Source organism: Equus caballus, chromosome X (assembly GCF_041296265.1).
Source record: "Equus caballus isolate H_3958 breed thoroughbred chromosome X, TB-T2T, whole genome shotgun sequence".
NCBI lineage: Eukaryota > Metazoa > Chordata > Mammalia > Perissodactyla > Equidae > Equus > Equus caballus.
In genome coordinates, this window is record NC_091715.1 from 139,327,320 (window position 1) to 139,347,938 (window position 20,619).

The 20,619-nt window shown below is 40.2% G+C and overlaps 1 protein-coding gene across 6 annotated transcripts in view; it reads left to right on the top strand.

Annotated features, from left to right (window-relative positions):
• AFF2 (ALF transcription elongation factor 2) overlaps window positions 1-20,619 on the top strand; it is a 472,213-nt gene that overhangs the window by 317,176 nt on the left and 134,418 nt on the right. For all 6 annotated transcript variants that reach the window (XR_011435071.1, XM_023633609.2, XM_023633612.2 and 3 more), the window contains 2 exons: window positions 2,312-2,348; window positions 2,634-2,667. Coding sequence is in view for 5 of the 6 variants with exons in the window: in XM_023633609.2 (XP_023489377.2) it covers window positions 2,312-2,348; window positions 2,634-2,667 (71 nt within the window). In the remaining variant the exon portion in view is untranslated. The remainder of the gene's footprint in view (window positions 1-2,311; window positions 2,349-2,633; window positions 2,668-20,619) is intronic.

The following is a 20,619-nucleotide window of genomic DNA, read 5'->3' on the forward strand; positions in this document are numbered from 1 at the left end:
TCCTATTGGAGCCTCTGATAGTAGCATTATCATCAAGGCTGTTATTTACAATAGCCTCACATAAACAATTGGGCATCATTATATTCTAGTGCTAAAATTACCTATATGACATGTTTATGAAAGAAATGCAGAGATGAAAATCAGACATTTCTTAAAAATTTGTATTACGTCCATCACCAATTTTTATGTGAACAATGCAGGAGCTTTCCACGACCAGTCTATTTCCAATTGGAGTTGAGTATGTAAGGAAAATAGGTAATATCCAAAGGTGTTTCATTTGTTTGGAATTCTGGTTTTAAAAAGTCTTACCTAGCTTAACATTAAAAATTGTATCAACAATACATAACGTTAATGACTCAAATTCGGTAAATGACATAACCGTTAAATTTGTTTCATGCATCACTGCCTTGATGCCCTGAACAACTGATTGTTTGGGTCTAAAGTCCAGGATACTTGGATGAAGGTTAAAAATTCTCTCTAGATCTCCGGGACCATGACAAAGACTGGTTGCATGTTTCACTCTCTAATCAGATATTTGGTTTATTTTACTTTGGAACTTGTCATTTGATTCATAAAGGTTTACAAGACTAACCTTACAAGACTATGCAATTGTAATGAAATCCCTTTAAAAAAAATAGCAGGTAGAAATAGTGGTATATAGTTGAGGATATGCAAATGGTCGACCACTCATTTATCTGGAACTCTGGGAAATAAAGTGTTCTGCATAATTGAAATTCTTGGACAACCAGAGGTTATCCTTCCATAGAAATCATGTAATAGGAATTGTTTTGAAATGTAATTAATATTTTTCTGACTTCTTATAAAAATTATACTGAACATGCTTTAGTCTTTCTTGATAGCTTAGACATTATGATAAGCATCAGTTATTGTACTGTGCTGTAATTGTGCCCTCGGGAGCTATTAAGATGGGTAGGAATGCTTGCCCCTATATTAAATGACCATAGACTTTTGTGCTTTTTAAGTTTTGACTTTGCTGTGTCATTTTCTTCGCCCCCTCCCGCTGTCAGTTTTTGTGTCTCAATGTTCCTAGTGGCTGTGCCTCTGGAATTGTTTCCACTTCCTTGCTGTCTATGATTTGTTGAGGGGTGGGAATCAAATAGCTAAGCTTGTTAGAGTCCTTTGTCAAAAATCAGTTCTCTATCAGTGTGGGTCCAGAAGCCTTTGAGCAGCAAACTGCACGGGTTTTGTGACAGCTCTTTAGCTGAGAGGCCTTTTCCATCTCTTGTGGAGTTTGTGGTTTTCTTCTGGAGTAGTGATCTTGCCAGAAGATTAGTCTCTTGGGCAAAAGAAAACTGCTAAAATGATTGAAAAGTTCACTTTCGATTAAAGCACAGTGTTATGTTTTTGCTTACTTCTTTTAAAGATAAATTATGCTGTGATCCCATTTTTACTCTATAGTGTGGCAAGATTAGGCCTAAAGAGGAGATGACTTGCAGCAGTGATGGATGTAACTAGCTCTTGTGTTTACTTGAGTTTATTGTCTCAAGTTTGGGAACGCTTGCTTTGCAGTAGATATTCTCTCTTCTATCTGTGCAGTGCTGGGTATGCCCTGTGCGTCATTGTGGTGCTCTGCCCGCTGGTTTTGTCAGGATGCACACAGGTGTGCCACAATCGCAGAAAGCCCAATGTGGGTAAATCCGGATTTCTCAAAACAGTGAATAAATTGTGTGTAGGGTGACTTCCAAATCAAATTTAAGTCCCTTTGAATAATGCACTACACTAGCATATTTCAAATTGATTCTTATATTTCACCAAATTTGTAATGAAGTTTTAAGAACACTCCTCTTGTGAAAATGAGATACATCTATTGCATATTTGTCACAGTTAAGGTAGAAAATTGGAGTTGTTTCTATAAAATGGAACAACTGAGCAAATTTATTAATTACGGTCTTGTTTACACTTCTACAAAAACCATGAGCATTTGTTTGTTTGAACCAAGTCCCCTTTCCTTCCTTAGAGTCCTCATTGCCTAGCTAACTGAGAAATTATACACTTGAATATCACACATGTGTGTCATTTGTTCCCATGTCGCACACATTTCCAGATAGATACCAGTCTTACTTATGATTCTGATGAAATGACCGTTATGGTCATGTTCTAGCAGGTCTGGCTAGCAAACATTTGTCCTTCAAGTAGAGCTACAGACAGAAGCCTAATTAATGGAATTGTTAACAGTGGTTTCCCATTTGCAAACATTAGTCAAGTTACATGTGTATCAATAACTGATATACTTTTTGTTCCCCTCCTATCATTTAACTAATGTTTGTATTGTCTGTGTTCTTCCTTATAGGAATCCCAACATCTGACCCCAGGATTCACCTTACAAAGTAGGTGTTTTTAAGAAATTCTTCTTAGTCCAAACATTCACGTCCTCTCCTCTCTCACTTTCTTCCTTTTCCTACCTAATATCATTAAAACATAAAATAACGGTAACAAAAAGTCATATTGTGATACATCCAATTAGTTCCTTTTTTTTCCATCTGTTATTCATGGCAGGATGCTTTGAAAAAGTATGACTGGAAGAGCTACATGTTTCAAGACCAATTTAATTCAGCATAATCATTTGACAGTAGAACACATGGATGGTAACTGTGTGTTCCCTTTCTTTTCAGAGTGGAGTGACCCGACCAGCAGAGCTGCTACGAAGTCAGTATCGTTCAAGTCGTGAGTACTTGGGTTTCCAAAACACGCTGCTTCAGGGGCATTTGGCAAGGAAATGGTGCCTCAGTGCTGAGAGAATCTTGTTCTGTCTCCTGCCGCTTGTAAATATGAACCTTGACTAATAATAATATGGACTTGGGTTAGAGGGGAGAATGAGATTCCCCATCATAAGCAAGTAAAAGTAAAAAGGAATGAGATCGCCATTAGACTCTCTAATAATGTAGACACAGGCTGGGTCAATACCTGGGATGTGAAAACAACTGTGATTCCTGACTAATTGTTTGAGCATTGTGTAACTTTAGCTACGGGCACCATTATACACAATAGTCAGCCACTACTGACTCGGATGGAGAAAGGACACGTCTAAGCAGCGATGATTGGACATGAATTGTTGAGTGGATTGCTATGGCCAGTCAGCCTGAGGCCTTGCTGTTTGCAGGTCATCTGGTGACTATATATTAAAGACAAACAAGGGCAGCCGGGAAGAGATTGGAATAAGAGATTACATGATGCTAGGTTGAAGTTCAGAAGCCACGGCCCTGCAATTCACTCAGCGCTGTCTTCTTTTTTTATTAATGTTAACTGAAGGAGAAGTATGGAGAAACCAATTTCCTCAGATTAACTATTGTAGATTTTGTAATATCCATTTGTCCAAGAGCATATCAAGGGAGTATTTCTCTCACAACTTCTTTCATTCCTAATAATAGAAAATGGAAGTCGACTTTTCTGTGTAATAGTCACATACTTGAAAATTTTCAAAATGAAATAATTTATGACTTTCAAGTGGCCTAATGGCACACTTGAAATGAATTGCTCACCTTTTGGAAGATCACGAATAATTGCATAAAACAACTGGGAATGACTCCCAAATAGACAGAGGCTCTGAGCAAGGCAGTGGCATTTCCATGAGCTTGGTTCTGTGTAGCAGCAAAGCCCCCAAAGCCATGACCCCAGCACTGGTATTCTCATTTGGTTTTCTGGCCTGATCTGTGCCTTGTAATTCACAGTTCAATTTCCACACCCAAGAATTCTCCATTTAAAGAAGCGAAAAAAAAAAAAAATAGGAGAGGGGGATAAAAAACCGTGCCCTGATTTTAGGATCAAATTATATGGAAATCAAAATCATCTTTGATATTGTTCATTTCAGCTTTCCCATTAATCACATTTTGAATTGCCTTTCCTCTCGTTATCCTAGTAAACAATAGATCTTATCCTCCTACGTTGTCCCACTCCCATTGAAAGTCAATAAAATTCACACACACACACTTGAGCATTTAGGAAATCAATAAAGTTTTCCAAACATGAAAAAATATAAAAATGTTTTTCCCACTATAAAATTCTCTTGCATCTAAAGCAAGAGTATTAGGCTCCAGCTGTGAAATATGCTGATTTCCATATAGACTATAAAACGCAATATTTCAGTAGTTTGTAACTAACAGATATAAACTCACCAATTGTGGTTTGTATTTAGAGGCAGCATTTCCACAGAACAGCACTTCATAGCACAGGGGTATATAGTTTATTCAATAGGACTAAGGTTCGCTATAGGATGCATTGATAAAACTAGACAACAGTGAGTCAATTTTGTGAATGAGCTGCTCACTTTTTAGCTGCTGATCTAAAGTCCAAGCATTGTCCATCAGACTTCAGCTGGAATAAGTTCCCTTCTTATTGATTGATTGGTTGACTTTTTTTTTTTTGTGAGGAAGATTGGCCCTGAGCTAACATCTGTGCCAATCTTCCTCTATTTAATATGTGGGACACTGCCACAGCATGGCTTGATGAGCAAATGGTGTGTAGGTCCACGCCCAGGATCCGAACTCACGAACCCCATGCCGCCTAAGCAGAGCACATGAACTTAACCACTACACCATTGGGCTGGCCCCAGGTGCCCTTCTTATGGGAGGATATGGGTTTAACACACGACAGATCAGAGCTATAATGATGATTTTTTAATTTTTAGCTTCCAAATTATTATCAGCTTAGTCATTACTATCGTCCTCCAATATTTTACTACAATGCGCTTTTTAAGCCAGCTTCAAGGATTTTCCATTTGGCAGGGTAATCCTCCAGGTGACTAAGAACATTCTGAGTGTAGACAGACTGCTGGTGGCCAGTGGTTGGTGAGAAGCAACCCCTAAGTTAGACCTGCTACAGGAGAGCCACTTTCCCAAGGCCAGCAAATGTCCTGGACACATTCCTGCTGCTTAACTGCAGTAGAGAAAGATGAGAGTCTTATAAAACAGAATCGCCTAATTACTGGGGTGCTTTATTAGTTTCCCCCATCTTGGCTTCTTTTCCCTGCTTGACAAAATATGGATATTCCATTTGAGTCTGGATTGTTTATAAGGACTGTATGCACGGGCACCAGATCTGAAAACACTGGCCCGTGTGTGCCTGAGTGCAGGCTGGAAACCAGCCAGGCTCCTTCTGTGCTCTTGACGTTCGCTGCTCTTTCCCGGCCTGACCCCAGCAGTATGACTGGCCTTTTGGAGAACTGGATCTTTCCTCATTCAGTATACTCCACTGACATACAGTGCTTTTTATGGGGTCTCCATCCACGGAGTGGCATCCTCCGGGCTCCAGCTGGGACCCTGACTGCCCATGAGGCAAGAGCATTGGACTGGGGGAGTTTCAAGACCTGTGTTTGAGTCTCTGCTCCATATCGGTTATGGTATTTGGGGGAAAGCACTGACCCAGGATTCAGGGCATATGAGTTTAAATCATGGGGGAATTTATTTTTAGTTCAAAGAACACAGATAAAGCCCCCTAAGGGAAATTAAGTAAATTAATTTGCACATGCATATACACATACAGGTGTATGCACAAACACCTGTCAGAATTCAATTGTAAACAGTTATACTCTTTAATAATTAAACTAAACAGCATAAAATTGCTTTTAACTCTTAATAATTTCTGGAGGAAAGAAGACCCAGCGGTTCTTCTTTCCCTCAACCTGTATGAGTAGGAGCTGTATTACAGTCTTAGATCAGGCCTCACCTGGGTCTTCTAAACCCAATGGATTTTCTAGCCGCCTTTAAAATAGGTCCTTGCCCCGAAGAAGAAGGTGGGGCATGGGTTTATGAAGGCCAAATTCTATTTTCAGGCTGTAGAGTTGTGTATTTGTATAGTAATATCATGTCCATTGTGCTTCTAAAAGATCCATTTATTCCAATTACAAGATTCCACTATTGAATGGACACACCAGAAATTGGGTTACTTTCTAGTTTCTTAATGAAGCCAGTGACAAGTGATAGAGGAGAAAACTGAAACCAAACCCAAATAACTTGGATTTTCTTTGTTAAGTTGGATTGCTTCATCTATTTGATTATAACATCTTCTCAATTACTTGTCAGTACAGCGGCTTTACAAAAATACGTAACCTTGTTGGTCTTTTTTGAGCCATTCTAAATAGGAACAGATAAGATGTATTCAGTTGCCCCGAGACGCATTTTCTGACAGCATCCGTGAACTCAAGGATATGCATCTAGTCAGTCCTTGACTTCGGCTAATTTTGCGAGTACTGTTGAGAAGATGGCAGCTCCAAATATCCAGTTCTTTTGTTGTACTTGGTTGTTAGCATCTGGACTCTGTCCAGTTGGAAACCATCCAGACCCCCTTTTAATCAAGCAGCTCCTGTGTTTTAAGCCAGGCTGTCAAGAATGCCTGGATAGTTTCCATAAAAGCCCAATGTAAAGGCACATGTAGCCATAATGCTCTTCTTTCCTTGTCATAAAACCAATTCTTCCAGTCATGGTATTAGCTACAGGCTTGAAAACATCCCAGCCATGGACCCAGAGAGTTGATGAAAGGCCTTATGGAGACAGACTAGTTGTGGACAGCCTCAGTTTCCCTGTACATGACTATATACACACCATGGGGACAAATCCTTGGCTGTAGCAGTAGTTAGGAGGAAAGGAAATTATACTATTACAGGAATGTCAGAAGTCTCAGACAATAATCATTGTGCTACTGAGCACACGTGCCAGGCCCATGCCAGGCACTTTTATATACATCACCCTAGTATGCTCGCCACTGTCCTGGAGGGGCTTCAAATTATTCCCATTTTACAGATGAGAAAAGCAAAGCTAGAGTACAGTCCCTCCCCATGAAGCGTGCATAGTCCAATGGGAAGGCAAACTGCGTACTCATCTTGAATGTACATTTTGGTTCTGAGTACACAGCAGGGTCAGGAAAGTTACACTGTTCCCTGATGGGAAAACCTGAACGGAGCTGAGGGCTGTGGAGGCCCAGAGCCCTCTTTCTTCGCACCAGGCCGCCCTTCCTCATGAGATCTGATGAGTTCAGGGATCTGGCACACCAAATCTGGCCTTTTGAACCTGAACACAACCTTCAAATAGACTTGTAGAGCTTAAGTTGGTGGGAAGGAGTCCCACAAGAAATTATACCTCTCTGTTTTAGATGACACAAGACTGGGTCAAAATTGCTTAAATAAAACTATTTCTAAACTTTTCTCTATGCAGTTTGAAGATTTAATTACCATAGAGAATAGAAAGATTATTCAAATGTTTTCCAAGTTTATTATATCCGGCAGTATCATTACATTCATTTTTAGATGAATTTTGAGATTTTCTTTTTATCGAAAAAAAACCCCTCACGTTCATTAGAACCCTGACCATCCTTTTACCGAAACGTTCATCATCGAAACCATTTCCTTTGAGAATCTGATTTGAGATTTGAAAACTGCCGTGCCTTATTACAGAGCAATAACCCTCATCTCTAGCAATTTCGTATATTCTTCCCTAAGTAAATGTTTGGTCTGCTACTTAGATACAATTTCGGTAGCAAAGTGACTGTGTAATGAGGCAGGGGAAAAATTACCATTATTTTCTTAATCATATTAATTCTTAATCAGAATACATGCTCTGGTACTTGGAATTGCGAAATGCTACTCATCAGTTTGAGGCATACGGAAGCCAAACTAAACTCTCCTCATAAACTGATCATCTCAGCAACTTTCACTAGTTGCAGCCATTCCAGTTTTCAAACCAAGATGCATGCCAACTCCTGCCTTTAACCTGTCTTGTATGCCCTGCATCTCGGAGCTTGCCAACTTTTCCTAAGGACTTAATATATTTTTGGAAGTTCTCCACCACATCAGGGGCAGCCACCTGGGAGCAGAGAAAACAAAATTTGGCAGCCTGTTCAAGCTGCGAATTAAAGGTAATTCACAGTTTGAAATGAATCAGCATGAGGTCCTTAAGAAGAGTAATCAGACATCAAGAGGATTTTATTTTGAGGACTGTATATTGGCTAATGTGACAACAAGCAATATTGGCATTTGGAATGTTCGCGTCAAGAAGCGCTGAAGCTGCTGGTGCTCCTCAGACGCCAAGACAGAAAACTAGGGCTCCTTCAACGAGAGCTGTGGATTTCCACTTTCATTACAAAAGCTGAAAACATAGATGTTTTTGCTCAGCCAGCATAAATCTTGAACGATCAGATTTGGTTTTTGTGTTGTTGTTCATGTGGCCAAGATTCATGTTTCAGGTGGATTTTGAGACACCTCTGTAATTAGAAGCAAATGTTTCTCTCTCTTTCTCTCGGGGAAAAATCAAGTATCCCTTCTTTTCTATTTGATTGGCATCCATATTTATATTCATTCATTCAAGCTTTCATTCCTTTCAACAAAAATGAATTAGGCTCTATTATGCAAAAGGCCGTGTGTGAGGTTCTGTGGTAGCTCAGGATGAAACCCCACACATCCTTCCTTCAGGGGGCTCACAGGTTAGTGAAGATTAGACGTTGCGCTGATAACAGCAGTACCTCACTAACTTGTATTTACTGAGTGCCTACTATGTGCCAGACACTTTCTCTCTTTACAATAAGCCCATTGGAGTCACCCTTCTTACATTCCACAAAGGCAGAGACATTGCGTGGGTTGCCCAAAGGGCCGCAGTGACAAAGCCAGAAGAGAACGGACTCCAGAGTGCATAGTCTTAACCCATACTAAAGCATCTCGTGGGCACTTTAGAGGTGGCCCTACTGATTTGGAGTCAGGTGTGATCTTGCCCAGGCATTAGGCCTAAGTGCACTGACCACAATGCAGGCCAAAATGGTCCGTGCCATTTTGAGTTAGATCATGGAAAGTATTAGATCTGAATACTGTCATTGAGTTAGGTCTCATATATACTGCATGTGCCAATATGGACTCTCTGTGGGCAAGCACAGGTCCATCCTCAGCTCAGGGCCTGCAGCCAGATTGTGTCACCATGCCTGGAAGATGCTTCCTTCGAGGAGGCAGAAGGATCTGTGCCTGCAAGGGACTTATACCACCAAGCAAAATCCCTATAAGGTTGATTTCAGTGGGCTATGATGGGAACATCTCTCTCCAGAAATCTCTATTTTGCTATATTCAAGTGAAAAGAAGAGAACTGATATTTAGGTCTGTTTTTATGAGAAGTTCATCCATCACCTTTCATGCTTACCAATGTGATTGATAATTGGAAAGTTGCTTTATATCCTCATGGTGGAATAGTTTTAAAACATGTTCCCAATGTTAACCAATGGCTTGTTTCCAAGTTCTCCTCGATGTTTTGAACAGTAACAGCATTATTTTGAAGCAAATAATGCTGGTGGAAAGCACTGAAGTTAATAAGCAAGGGGCCAAAGTTAAAATAATTCCAGTTGTATAATTGAACATAATGTTGTGATAACACACACAGATGCACATGTGCACACACACTCTCTGTGTCCCAGAATATCAGGTCTGTTTAATGCTGTCGCATCTAATGAGATGCACACACACACGTGCACACTCTTTGTTCAGTTACTAGATTGTAAAATGCTATGGCCAGGGCTACTTTTCATGTGCACAGTGGTTGATTATTATAAAGCACTTTCACACAACGTGTTAGCCTCCTGTGAATGTCACAGCAATCCTGTTAGATAGCCAGGTGAAAAGAAACCAGGCTTAGGGAGGGGAAGATATTTGCCCAGCGTCCCCCGGCTAGGTAGTGGCAGAGCCAGGACTGGAAGCCAGGATTCTGCATTCCCATTAGAACATACTGCTTTGTCCCCAGATTTCCCAGATGGCTGCAGGGCCAGAACTCATCAGTCAGAGCACTGACAAGTCTTCCAGGCCTAGGTGAAGAAAATATAGCAGCAGTGTAGACAAGCCCCATGGATCATTCCTAGAAATTAAAAAGAAAGAAACAAACAAAAACCCAACTCAGACTGGAGCAGATGAGAAGGAATATCCCACCCTGCTTCTACACTATTCATTCTGCTTTTCCATCCTATCAAGCATTTCGCAAACAGCCAGATCCTTTGCTACAATTACATTATCAGGAATGTTATGTTTAAATGGTCTTCTCTTGACACCCTCTCAGAGCTGCTAAAAGCCCTTGCATTTTACTGTGAGTGGGAAGCAGTGTTGGTACAATACCACAGATGCTTGCACCATTACAGCTGTAAAATCATTTGAGAAATCTGACAAATGCCTTTCTTTGCGGTTCGTCTCTCCACTTTAATACTGAGGATCAAAAAAGGAAAAGGTCTCAAACTCTTTGATTGACATCTCCAAATATGCTGCCAAAATGGGACAGAGGGATGGAGTAGGGCGGGCTTGGGGTACAACTAAAATCCTAATGCACAAAATTTCTTTTCTTTGCTACTCTATGAGATTGTGGCACCCAATATCTACCAGTAAAACCCCTAGTGCACTGCCTAGTCCTTAGCTAAGTTTCCATGGTGCCTGAGAGAGCGAGGAGGGAGAAAGGGGAGTGGAAAGTAACGATTTCCAGAGGAGCCATCCTACAATTCTGCCACTTCCATTTCCTAATTTCAGGAGTGACCTCATTTCTGCATAAGTTGTCCACTTTTGTAATCCCGGATAGGTATCGCAATATTATAACTACATGGGATATTTCCAGATTTTCAAGAGAAAAATCTGAAAAAGTATGGAATCCTCATAACATCTAGGAATTGTCTAGGATATCTAGAATTTGAAAGGATCATTCTGGGTTTCTCCAAAATCACTTTCATGTATCATATAATACAGAGAGAAAGGAAGCAAAGCGACTGTATGTGAGCATTGTGCTTGGCTCATCATCGCTACCACTTCTCAACACCTTCTATATGCTAGGCACTGAGGCAAACGGTTTACAAGCATTAGCTATTTCATCCTCACAACCACTCTGTGAGATGGGCTGTCATCATCATCACCACTCCCAGGGCTGTCCTCTCAAGGGCTCAGAGAAGTCACCTAACAAACACCCCAAACACCCCTGGCCGCACAGCCGGTGCCAGTGCTAACACTGGAAACCAGGCCTGCCTGGTGCACTTTGCGCTGTGCCATTTCTCTGGCTCACTCATTTCATCGCCTTCCATCCTCACAGCACCTCTGTAAGATTATACTGATTTCATGGAGAAGGAAATTTCATCTCAGAGCAGTTAAATGACTTGCTCAAGATCACATAGGTAGTTATTGAAGGAGATGGAATTTCATTCTAGGATTCTTGGATTACAAATCCCAAACATTTTTTTTTTTAAATTTTTTTTGTGGAAGATTAGCCCTGAGCTAACATCTGCTGCCAATCCTCCTCGTTTTGCTGAGGAAGACTGGCCCTGAGCTCACATCCATGCCCATCTTCCTCTTCTTTATATGTGGGACGCCTACCACAGCATGGCATCGGAGCCTGGAGACAAGAGGAAGGAGTTGTTGTTGCCCCTGAGAGACCTCCACTGCTTGACCTCCACTTCTGGGTGGCTCAGATCTCAGCTCTCTCACTTCCTGTCATGTGACTTGATGAAGTCACTAGGTGCTTTTCTGAGTCTTTGTTTCATCATATATAAAATGGTCTGCAAAATTACTCAGACTCCGTAGTGAATTGTGTTGCCATTAGATGATTATGAATGGGCTTTGCAGTCAATTACTCACGTTACTTCTCTCCCTTCTTTAGGAGTGAGGAAAGTGCTGCCCAGATGGCTTAAGGGAGGTGCCCAATCTCATACAACTCGTAGTGTTGTCAAGGCTGAGTTCTGAACTCCTTGACTCCTGGTTGAGTGCTCTGTTTACTAATATCCGCTGTTACATCTCCCGAGTGTTGTATTGATGTGGTTTGAATCAAAGGATCAACTCCCAATGCTAACAGAGAGCAATTGACTTGAAATCAATCACTATGTGCACTGCTCCTCTCATAGCTAGATTAGGTATCCCCGGCACGTTTCTGGATGTTTCACCATGTTGAGAAGAGTGAGTGCATTTTCCCACCCACCTGCTCACGCCCAACGTATCATTATTCGATTTAGTGACAGTTTGAACATTTGTAGAATTTGAAAACTTTTAAAAAAATCGCATACGTTTTACAATCTCACTATTTTAGAGAATGGAATTTGAAGTTAGGTCCATGCTTTATCTTTGTGCTTTTTTTGGGGTGCTCTCATATTCTAAGATTGAAGAGGATCTAAAACCGGTGACCTGTCTTGACCTTTACTACTGGACTAAAATTTCAGGTTGCTACTATGGTAACTATACCTTGAAAATTAGATCCTGACAGTCACTAAGAAATTTGAAAGTGCACTGCTGCCATGAACTTTGAAGAAAGGTTGCTTACAATTGTCAGTGACAGCCTCTTAATTGAAATAATCTGCCTTTCCGTCTGCTAGAAAGAATTTTTGTGTCGGGGGGTGCCCACGAAAAGATTATATCTCGATGGACTTTTTTTTTTTTACATAAAAAATGGCTGTGATTTGAAGCAGAGCAGTTTTCTGCGTGAAATTGAAATCAACCTCAGCTCAATTTATGCTATTCAGAAAGAGCTGTGATATTTAGGGTGGCATGAAGCCAAGATGCACAGTAAAGACGTGAAGATACTTCTGGGGGTCCATCCCGGACAAACCCCAGTGGCCCCAGGGTCCAAATGGCAGCCACTTTCAAGCTATGGATTGCTGTGCCCAGGGCTCTGTGCAGTAGGAGAATGCAGAGCAGCCACATGACAGACTTTCAGATCAAGAGGGCAAGCAGCCACTGATTTGCCCAGTGGCATAAAGAGCTTGAAATCACATTGATGCTCCCAAAGCCGGGGAAATGAAACAAGCTGTATAGACTATCTCACCTCTGAGGAGGATGAGATGAGGCATTTGAAATCCCAGGGATTCTCCATCTGCCCTTCCTTTTTGCATTTCTCTCTCAAGACTAGCACATGATGGTGAGTCTGGCTTTATAATTAGTTGTGGGCTATGTCTGTGGTTCCATAACACGATTCTCTTTCGATTGGGCTTTTGTTTCTTTTTTGTCAGGCTCATAACAGGATTTTAATGTGTTTCTTATGCAACATATAGAAAATGTCTCTTTAACTCTCTGAAGGGAGCAATTTCAGACCAGAAGTGATGATCTCACTCTGAGAAAGTTGGCATACTCTTTCCCACACAACAGATAGCAAATATTAAGCCCATTGGACAATATCAGGTAGTTGGGAGTGGGGGATGTGGAGAAGAGGAACTCTCGTCCACCACTGAGGGGTAGCTCTGGCTGAAGACCTGGGGAGGATTGCCTCTCACCTCACTTGAGAGCCTCTTCATTCTGGTTTGGTCAGTCTGTGTGCTGAGGAGACTGGGCTAGTGATGAGTGAATTATAATATTCCTCCAAACCTAAGGAATGCCAGGAAAGCCCAGTAAACACCACCAGTGTTCTACTTGTGAGGACTGTCAAACCTCAGGTCGCAGCACCTTTGGCTCTCCTGACATCATAAGTTCACAAGTGTGTGAACTCCTTAGCGATGGGGTGTTATGGATTCACCTGTGTTTCCTCAGCAACTGGTATGGGACCTGCTACACAATAGATAACCAGAAAATGTTATTGAGTGACTGGTAGGTAATGAAGGAAGGATCCAGAAGGTGTCAGTTTTTCTGAATTAATATTAACATTTTGATATATTTTATTCTTATATTCTCTAATTCATATTAAAAAGGTAGTATTATAAGAAGAAATATAAATGCATGAGTGTGTGTGCATATGTGTGTGTGTGTGTGTCTGAGTACAGTTTAGTCATGGAAAACAATCAAGTGGACAGGCTCCAGAGCCAGATTGCCTGGGTTCCACCAGCTCCACCATCTTTTAGTCTGGATCTTGGGCAAGTTACTTAGCTTATCACTCCATCTCCTCATCTGTAAAACGGAGATAGTAATAGCACTTAGATCATAAGACTGAGCAATTGAAGTACTTATCACAGTGCTCGGAACATAGGAAGTTCTCAATAGACATTAACTATTGTTCTTAATTATGCTTATAATTAGTCCTATCATTATTACTGAGTGCTCGCAGTCAGCACTGACTGTACTACCTTGCAATCTTCAGCCACTTGGGGAGCTTTTCCCTCCAATCCCTGATTTGTCTCAGAGGTTCCCAGTTGAAGCAAGAACTCTCCAGAATGGGCAAACTTGGTCTACATTGAACATTTCCTCTGTTGCCTCACCTCCCTCAGCCCCCAAGGATAGAAATGAAGAATGGCTAAAATGTCTTAAATGCGTATGCTTTTGGTACTAGGCACATTCTCCTTCTTGGAGCTTATCACAGCATCTTATCACAGCCACAAGTATACGTTTAATTCTATGATTATTTTAAAAAGTAGAAGCCGGGACTTATTAAGTGCCAGGCACTATGCTGAGTGTTTTATATCCACTAGCTGATTGAATATTCACAACCCAATGAAATGCAGGCACTATTATTACCCACATTTTACACCAGAGGAACTGAGGTTCATGAATTGAAACTAAGCTCTGGAAGCCAGTAGCAGTGGGTTCATGTCTTAAACCTGGCTGATTCCAGTAAGAGACCCCTGAACTCTGGCCTTCCTGCCCTCGCATGGAATGTTGAATGGCAGGATCCACCTGGACTGAGTTGTCTTGGGAAATGGCACCACCTCCTCAGAGATAACAGAGGACTAGAGCTTGACCAAAGACCTTTTCTTCCCTGATTCCCAGGATAGCCTCTCATCTTTTGCAGAATCACCTCTGGAGTAATTTCCCGAGTCATAATTGTAGATTGCTTGGTTCACATATACAGGTTTCCTCCACTATCCAAAAGTTTGCTTTACGCCACTTCGCTTTTCTGAAGACCTACATTAGTACCTGCTTTTGCTAACTGAATTGTTGCTTTTCTGAAAAAAAGCAAAAAGCAAAGTAGCCCTCAGCGTTTGTTCTGCAGGGAGCCATGCGCGCACCAACAGCAGCGAGAGTGGCGCCTCCATGCTGCTTCCCCAGGAATTACGCTCAGTATCTCAGCATCAGGCCGACATAGCCTTGAACTGTGTGAGCATCTGTGCTTTATCTCCATTTATTTTGATAGGTTATTTTTTGGGTCTGGGAATGCTGAAAAAATTTTCCCGTATGTATTAATGGTAATTCTTTCTTTGCTTTATGCCATTTCAGCTCATGAAAGCTTTCATAGGCACACTCTACTTTCAGATAGTGAGGGAAACCTGTATATGAATAACAGCTTCTGAAATATCGTAACAAGGACGCTGGCAGTTTTCTAATCAGGGAGAACAGAATACTTTTCTGAAGTCCCTTATTTTTTTTTGTTTGCGTGCATAAGGGGATTCGTCTGAATATGAAAACATGTGAATAAAATTTCATGTACTGGCCCCTGCCGTTCTGTGAAATAAACACTCTATTCCCTTGCCTGGGCGAATCATTCCTGATGCTGCATATCTGCTTCTGTTTCCTTGGTCTAAAAAGACATTTCAGACTCTGCCTTTAATTATGATCAGGCTTGACTATGAATCCCTTGAGAAATAAGCTTGTTTTTGCTGGGAGGGAAGGTAAAATAACATTTAAATAGGTTTTAAAAATAAGAATGAAATCTCAGAAGACACACTATTGTAGAACATACTGTATATCAAAATATATAAGCATGTAGTTGTAACAGTGACTTAGTAAACACATTGCTGAGTGAACTATGAAAAATAATCCACCGAGGTCCTATTTCCCTTACTCCTAAGCACTGAGTTAAGAGAGTATTGCCGTAAAGGAGATATGCACTGTTTAGAAATATTTGTGTGTGTTTTTTTAGAGTATCTCTTTTAGGCCCAATAGACTCATCTTTTGTCTTCCCTTGCTAGGAAAAGTACACTGTAAGGAATTTAGTTCAGTGATATATTAAGTGAAGCTCTAAAACAGTTCTAGAAGACAACAATCCTGAGCAAGGGGATGTCTTTGACAGTTTGATTCTGAATGTGACATAAATTAACTGTAAAATAGAATCGAAGAGGTTCAATGAAATCTTTCTGATCTGTCATATAATTTAGAATTTGACACCCATTGTATTTACTACTGGCGCCTTTTTTATTATAAGAGCCTGAAACTGTAGGTAAAATAAATATATCAGTACAAGTAAATGAATTTCCGTGTTCTGGAATGTGATCTTTCTCTTGACAGCATGAATTATCTTGGTTAAGAGGCCACCTCTGTGGAAGAGCAACTCTCTCAGAGACCAATCTTTGCCTAAAGTTTTACGTTCAGCTCCTAGAAGCCCTGTCCCGAAATTGTAGAGTAATAGGAGGCATACATCCCTCTATTGCTCGTGCTAAAACCTTTAGATCTAAAGTAACTTGAGGTGTTAAATCATGTTTCAATTCAGGTTTGTTGTCTTTTAATTCTGTGTAAAAAGTGTTTGATGAGATATGATGAGACAGTTCATTATGCACCTCAGAGCATGTCAAACCATTTCCAGTTTAAAGCCATTAAATAACTTCCCACATTTGAACCTATGGTATAAAACTCTTTTCTTGGTTTAATTCCAATAATGTGAATGGTGCTTACGTGGAAAGGTTTCAAAGCAATGTTTCTCATAAATAGCATTTCAGTAGCTCCTCCTTTTCAAAAGAAGGCAAAGGACAAAGCACATGAATCATAATGAAAAAATGGAGAAAATACACACCCCTGGGCCCACTCCATTGCAGTGTAGTTTGGCTGCATGTTGGTTATCGCTAAATGATTATAACTCACAATTTTACGTGGGAGAGAAAAAGAAAAGATGTATATAGATGTTTTCCCACTTGAAGCAAGCCTGTCACAAAAATTCTAGCATGTATTTCCAAACACATAAAAAGGTAATTTTTCACCCTTAAAAAGAATCCTTCACTTTGAAAATGATTCACCACAGGTTTTCCCTAAATAAGAAGCTCATCTCATGCATTTACAATATGGTTTGATTTTCAAAACATCAATTTACATGCATTTTCCAGAAACAAATCTATTGTGCAAAGTAATGCTTCCTTGTATAGCATAAAAAGGTAAAAATATTTTTTTAAAAAATTGGGGTCCACAGTTTACAGAGTATGCTCATCGTTAATATTAATTATTTATAGTCCAGCAGCTTTTGCTAACACACGTAGAGATGGAGATGCCACAGGCTGCCTCAGAGGTAGTTCCATAATGCTCATTCATAATTAGTGAAATGCCGTATTTCAGCAGCAGTCAATCAAACCCGGCCTTGTTCTTGTTCTCATGGGAACCTAATCCTTCAGTCCCTTCTTTCCCCTTCACTTTGCCTGGTTCATGGACGCATTGCATGAGCTGAAAATCTAACAATAAAATAGTGAGAAAATTAGAGCAGTTTTCATGACTAACATTTGAAATGGAATGTAATGCTTGCTGTGCAGAATATTCACAGCCAACGTGAACTGGACAGATCAGTAGCTGGAGACACGGCCTAGCATCTCTCAGAACGTGAATTCTCTAAAGAACCCTGGCAGCCGGTGTGGAAAGGTTACCTGGAATCATCATTTTGAGTAGAGCAAAATGCCAGTGGAGAGGGAGCCAGGGATGAGCTGTGCAACATCATATGAGATCTGTTCACGCAGGAACTCTGAGCACATCGCGAATACGGAAGACACACCTCCCTGTTTTCACCGGGATGTTTTCAATAAGGTGCTGGATGGCTTGGCTCTTAAAAACAAGTGTGTTTAATCTGTGTTGAAGAGAGGGTCACACCACACAGGTACATTTACAGCAATACAGAGATTGACGTTTTGTGGCTTCCCTGTTCTTCTCAGATACTTTCTTTGGGAAACCTGTCTCCCTCTGCATGAAAATTAACAGGACCTGAAATAAATGCATTTAAAGCCCTCACCCAATAGCTCGACTAAACACAGTTTTGAACTTCCATATGGAATTCAGCTTGAACAGTTTTACCAAAGGTTTTTCTGAGCTGATTATACAGGGTTAATCCTGGGTCTTTTATTTGTACAGCAGTATTTTCAGACTCTTTTTGGAGTGTAGTTGTCTCAGATAATTTCCTGGAAACACATTGAGCTTCTCAATTTTCAAAAGAGAAAGTCCATTTCTGCGTTCAATTGTGACCACCGGGCAAGTCAGCAGGAGAGTCATGAATGTGGCGCTGGGTGATTATTTTGAGAATTTTAGTATATTGATTCTCATCTCCTAATTGAAAATCAGGTTTTTACTGTGCTTTTAAAGAAAATTTCTTATTAGCGTCAACCCACTTTCCTTGGGAGCTTTGGCTGTATGGTCTTATTTATGCCATGCAAATGATGTGAATATTTGAGGCAGATCAATTCAGAGGGAAAGAAAATAACCTCATTTTCCTGTCAATTATGTGGATGTGTAAGGAAAAAGTATTTTAGATATGAAATATCTAGATTTCACCTTTCCTGAGTGCTTTACCATAAAATATTGCCATGGAATACTAATTGTTATTCAGAAAAAAGGACCTTTATGTTCCAGTATATTTGGGAACCAGTGGGTTAAAAATAACCTAACAAGTCTTGTCATTGTCAGAATTCTTCGAGCCTTTAATATGCTAATGTCCACTGTGTTTCTACAGGAGGGGTGTAGAATATGAAGTGTTTCCCAAACTGAGTTGGCCATAAAGTTTTTCCCCAGAATACCTCCCAATATCATGTGGAATCACTTCGGCTGCATCCATCTAGATCCCTCGTTCATTCCAGACTTCTCTGTGCATAAGTAGACTCAGCTTCAATATCTACCTGAAGTGGAGATGCTCATTATTTTTCTATCTTGCCACTCCACTCCACTTTTCCTTTGTTTGCCCCACCAGATCAGAAAGTATGTTTTAAATTAAATGTCCCTTTTAAGCAGCTTTGTGAAATTACAATTTGTATTTAAAAATCATGGAGGCTTTTTGTTGTATTGATAATATGGAGGGTGTTCTGAAATCCCACCAACTTTCACCCTGAAGATTTCTTTGTGAGGAGCCTTTTGTCCCTGGGTTTTTTTAGCCCGGACCACCTGCAACTTTAAGCTGTCTCCTGGGTACTTGCCTCTGATCCTCCGATCATCTTCCCTCACTGTGAGGAGAAAAGCTGGCTGCATAGAGAGAGAAATGCTGCATACTCACTGAACATTCTTGGGAGATAATTTGCTGCCACGTGTTATAAAACCAGGAACTGGATGTGCTTAAGAGCTTTTTATTAGATATTGCCGAGAGAGATAATAGTCCTATTATCCTGGTGACTTTTGAGACCATTCTGAATGCTAGTATTATTGAGAATGCAGTAATGAAGTCAACTCTCAAATCTAAGCTTGTGGATTGCCCACTTCAAACTGTGTCTTCCCTAGCTGGCAGCTCTGGGCTCCCTTTCCCCCACCCACTGTGGGAATGTGTTTTTGAAATGCAAAGTTGCATAATGTTAGATTGAGAAAAAACACAATCAAGAAGATAATTTTTTTTTTTTAATTTTGAGAAAGAGGTTGCATCACACTCAATCCAGAGTCCAGAGGAAAGGATTTCCCATTTGACGCTGGTTTTCTGTGTGCTGCTTCGCCCTATCAGCACCAGTAAGCAGGAGCTGATGCATTCCCTCCTAAACAGCCACATCGTATTTTCAACAAGACCAAGAATATGTCCTTTATTTAAGCACCTTCTCGATAACGGATCTCCTGTTATGAGGAGCATTTACTAGGTCGTTAAGCTGGTATAAACCCCTACCCTGGGATTCATGGTCTTCTGATCTACGCAATTAAAGATGTTTCTGTTGACATAGTGCTCCATTTAATTTTCATTTTTAGTTACTTTATTGACTTAAACATTAGTTTTGAACACATTTTACCATAAAGAATATAACATACAAGTGATTTATAATTTTCATTATATTTTATCTCATTCACATTATCCAAGACTTGCTGGTAGATAATTATTGGTTGATGGGATATGAAAGTACCCAAAACATTGACGGGTAGCAGAGATGAGTTCTGATTACTTGGCTCTTTCTGCCTTCGCCAATTACATATTGCTCTTTGTATTTGTTTCTGACGTATACTCAATATTAGTTAATACACATCTTGTAAAATGTGTAGAGAGAGAGATGGTTCAGTGATTGTACTTGGAATACATTATAACAGCTACTTTATAATATAGAGGAACTCAAATATTGAAATTTTTATTTCTGGGATTAAGTTTTTGCTTTTGGATTTTCTCATGCATCATTATCACCACTTATTTTATGCATGCATATGAGACACATTTTTGCAAATATCATGTTTCTCAGCAAATCAGTAGCATTAAATTAAGAAATTCAACAATAGAAGAATGATCCCTCCCCCAAAATAACAAAGATGAAAATACAAAATCCTGAGAGGCTGGCACAAAAGTATGGTTTGTAAGACTGTACAGTCTTCCAGGTTGGAAGTTGTTGGGGAGAGATGGCTGAAAATCACACAGCTAATCTTGTTAAATTCACTGCCCATACATCAAACTCTTCTTTGCATTATCTTGGTTACCTGAACTAGGAAGTGACCATCCAGCTGCGTTTAGTATTTGCAAAATCTGGTTGACTGATTGCCTTTTCACTGGGTTTGAGATCTCAGATTGAAACATCATCCAGGCTGTAGCAAGTTACTTTTTCAAGGACGTTTACAGGCACACCAGTAAACTTCCAATCTAAATTCATGGTTATTCTTTGAGGAAATACCAAGAGTAGATACAGATG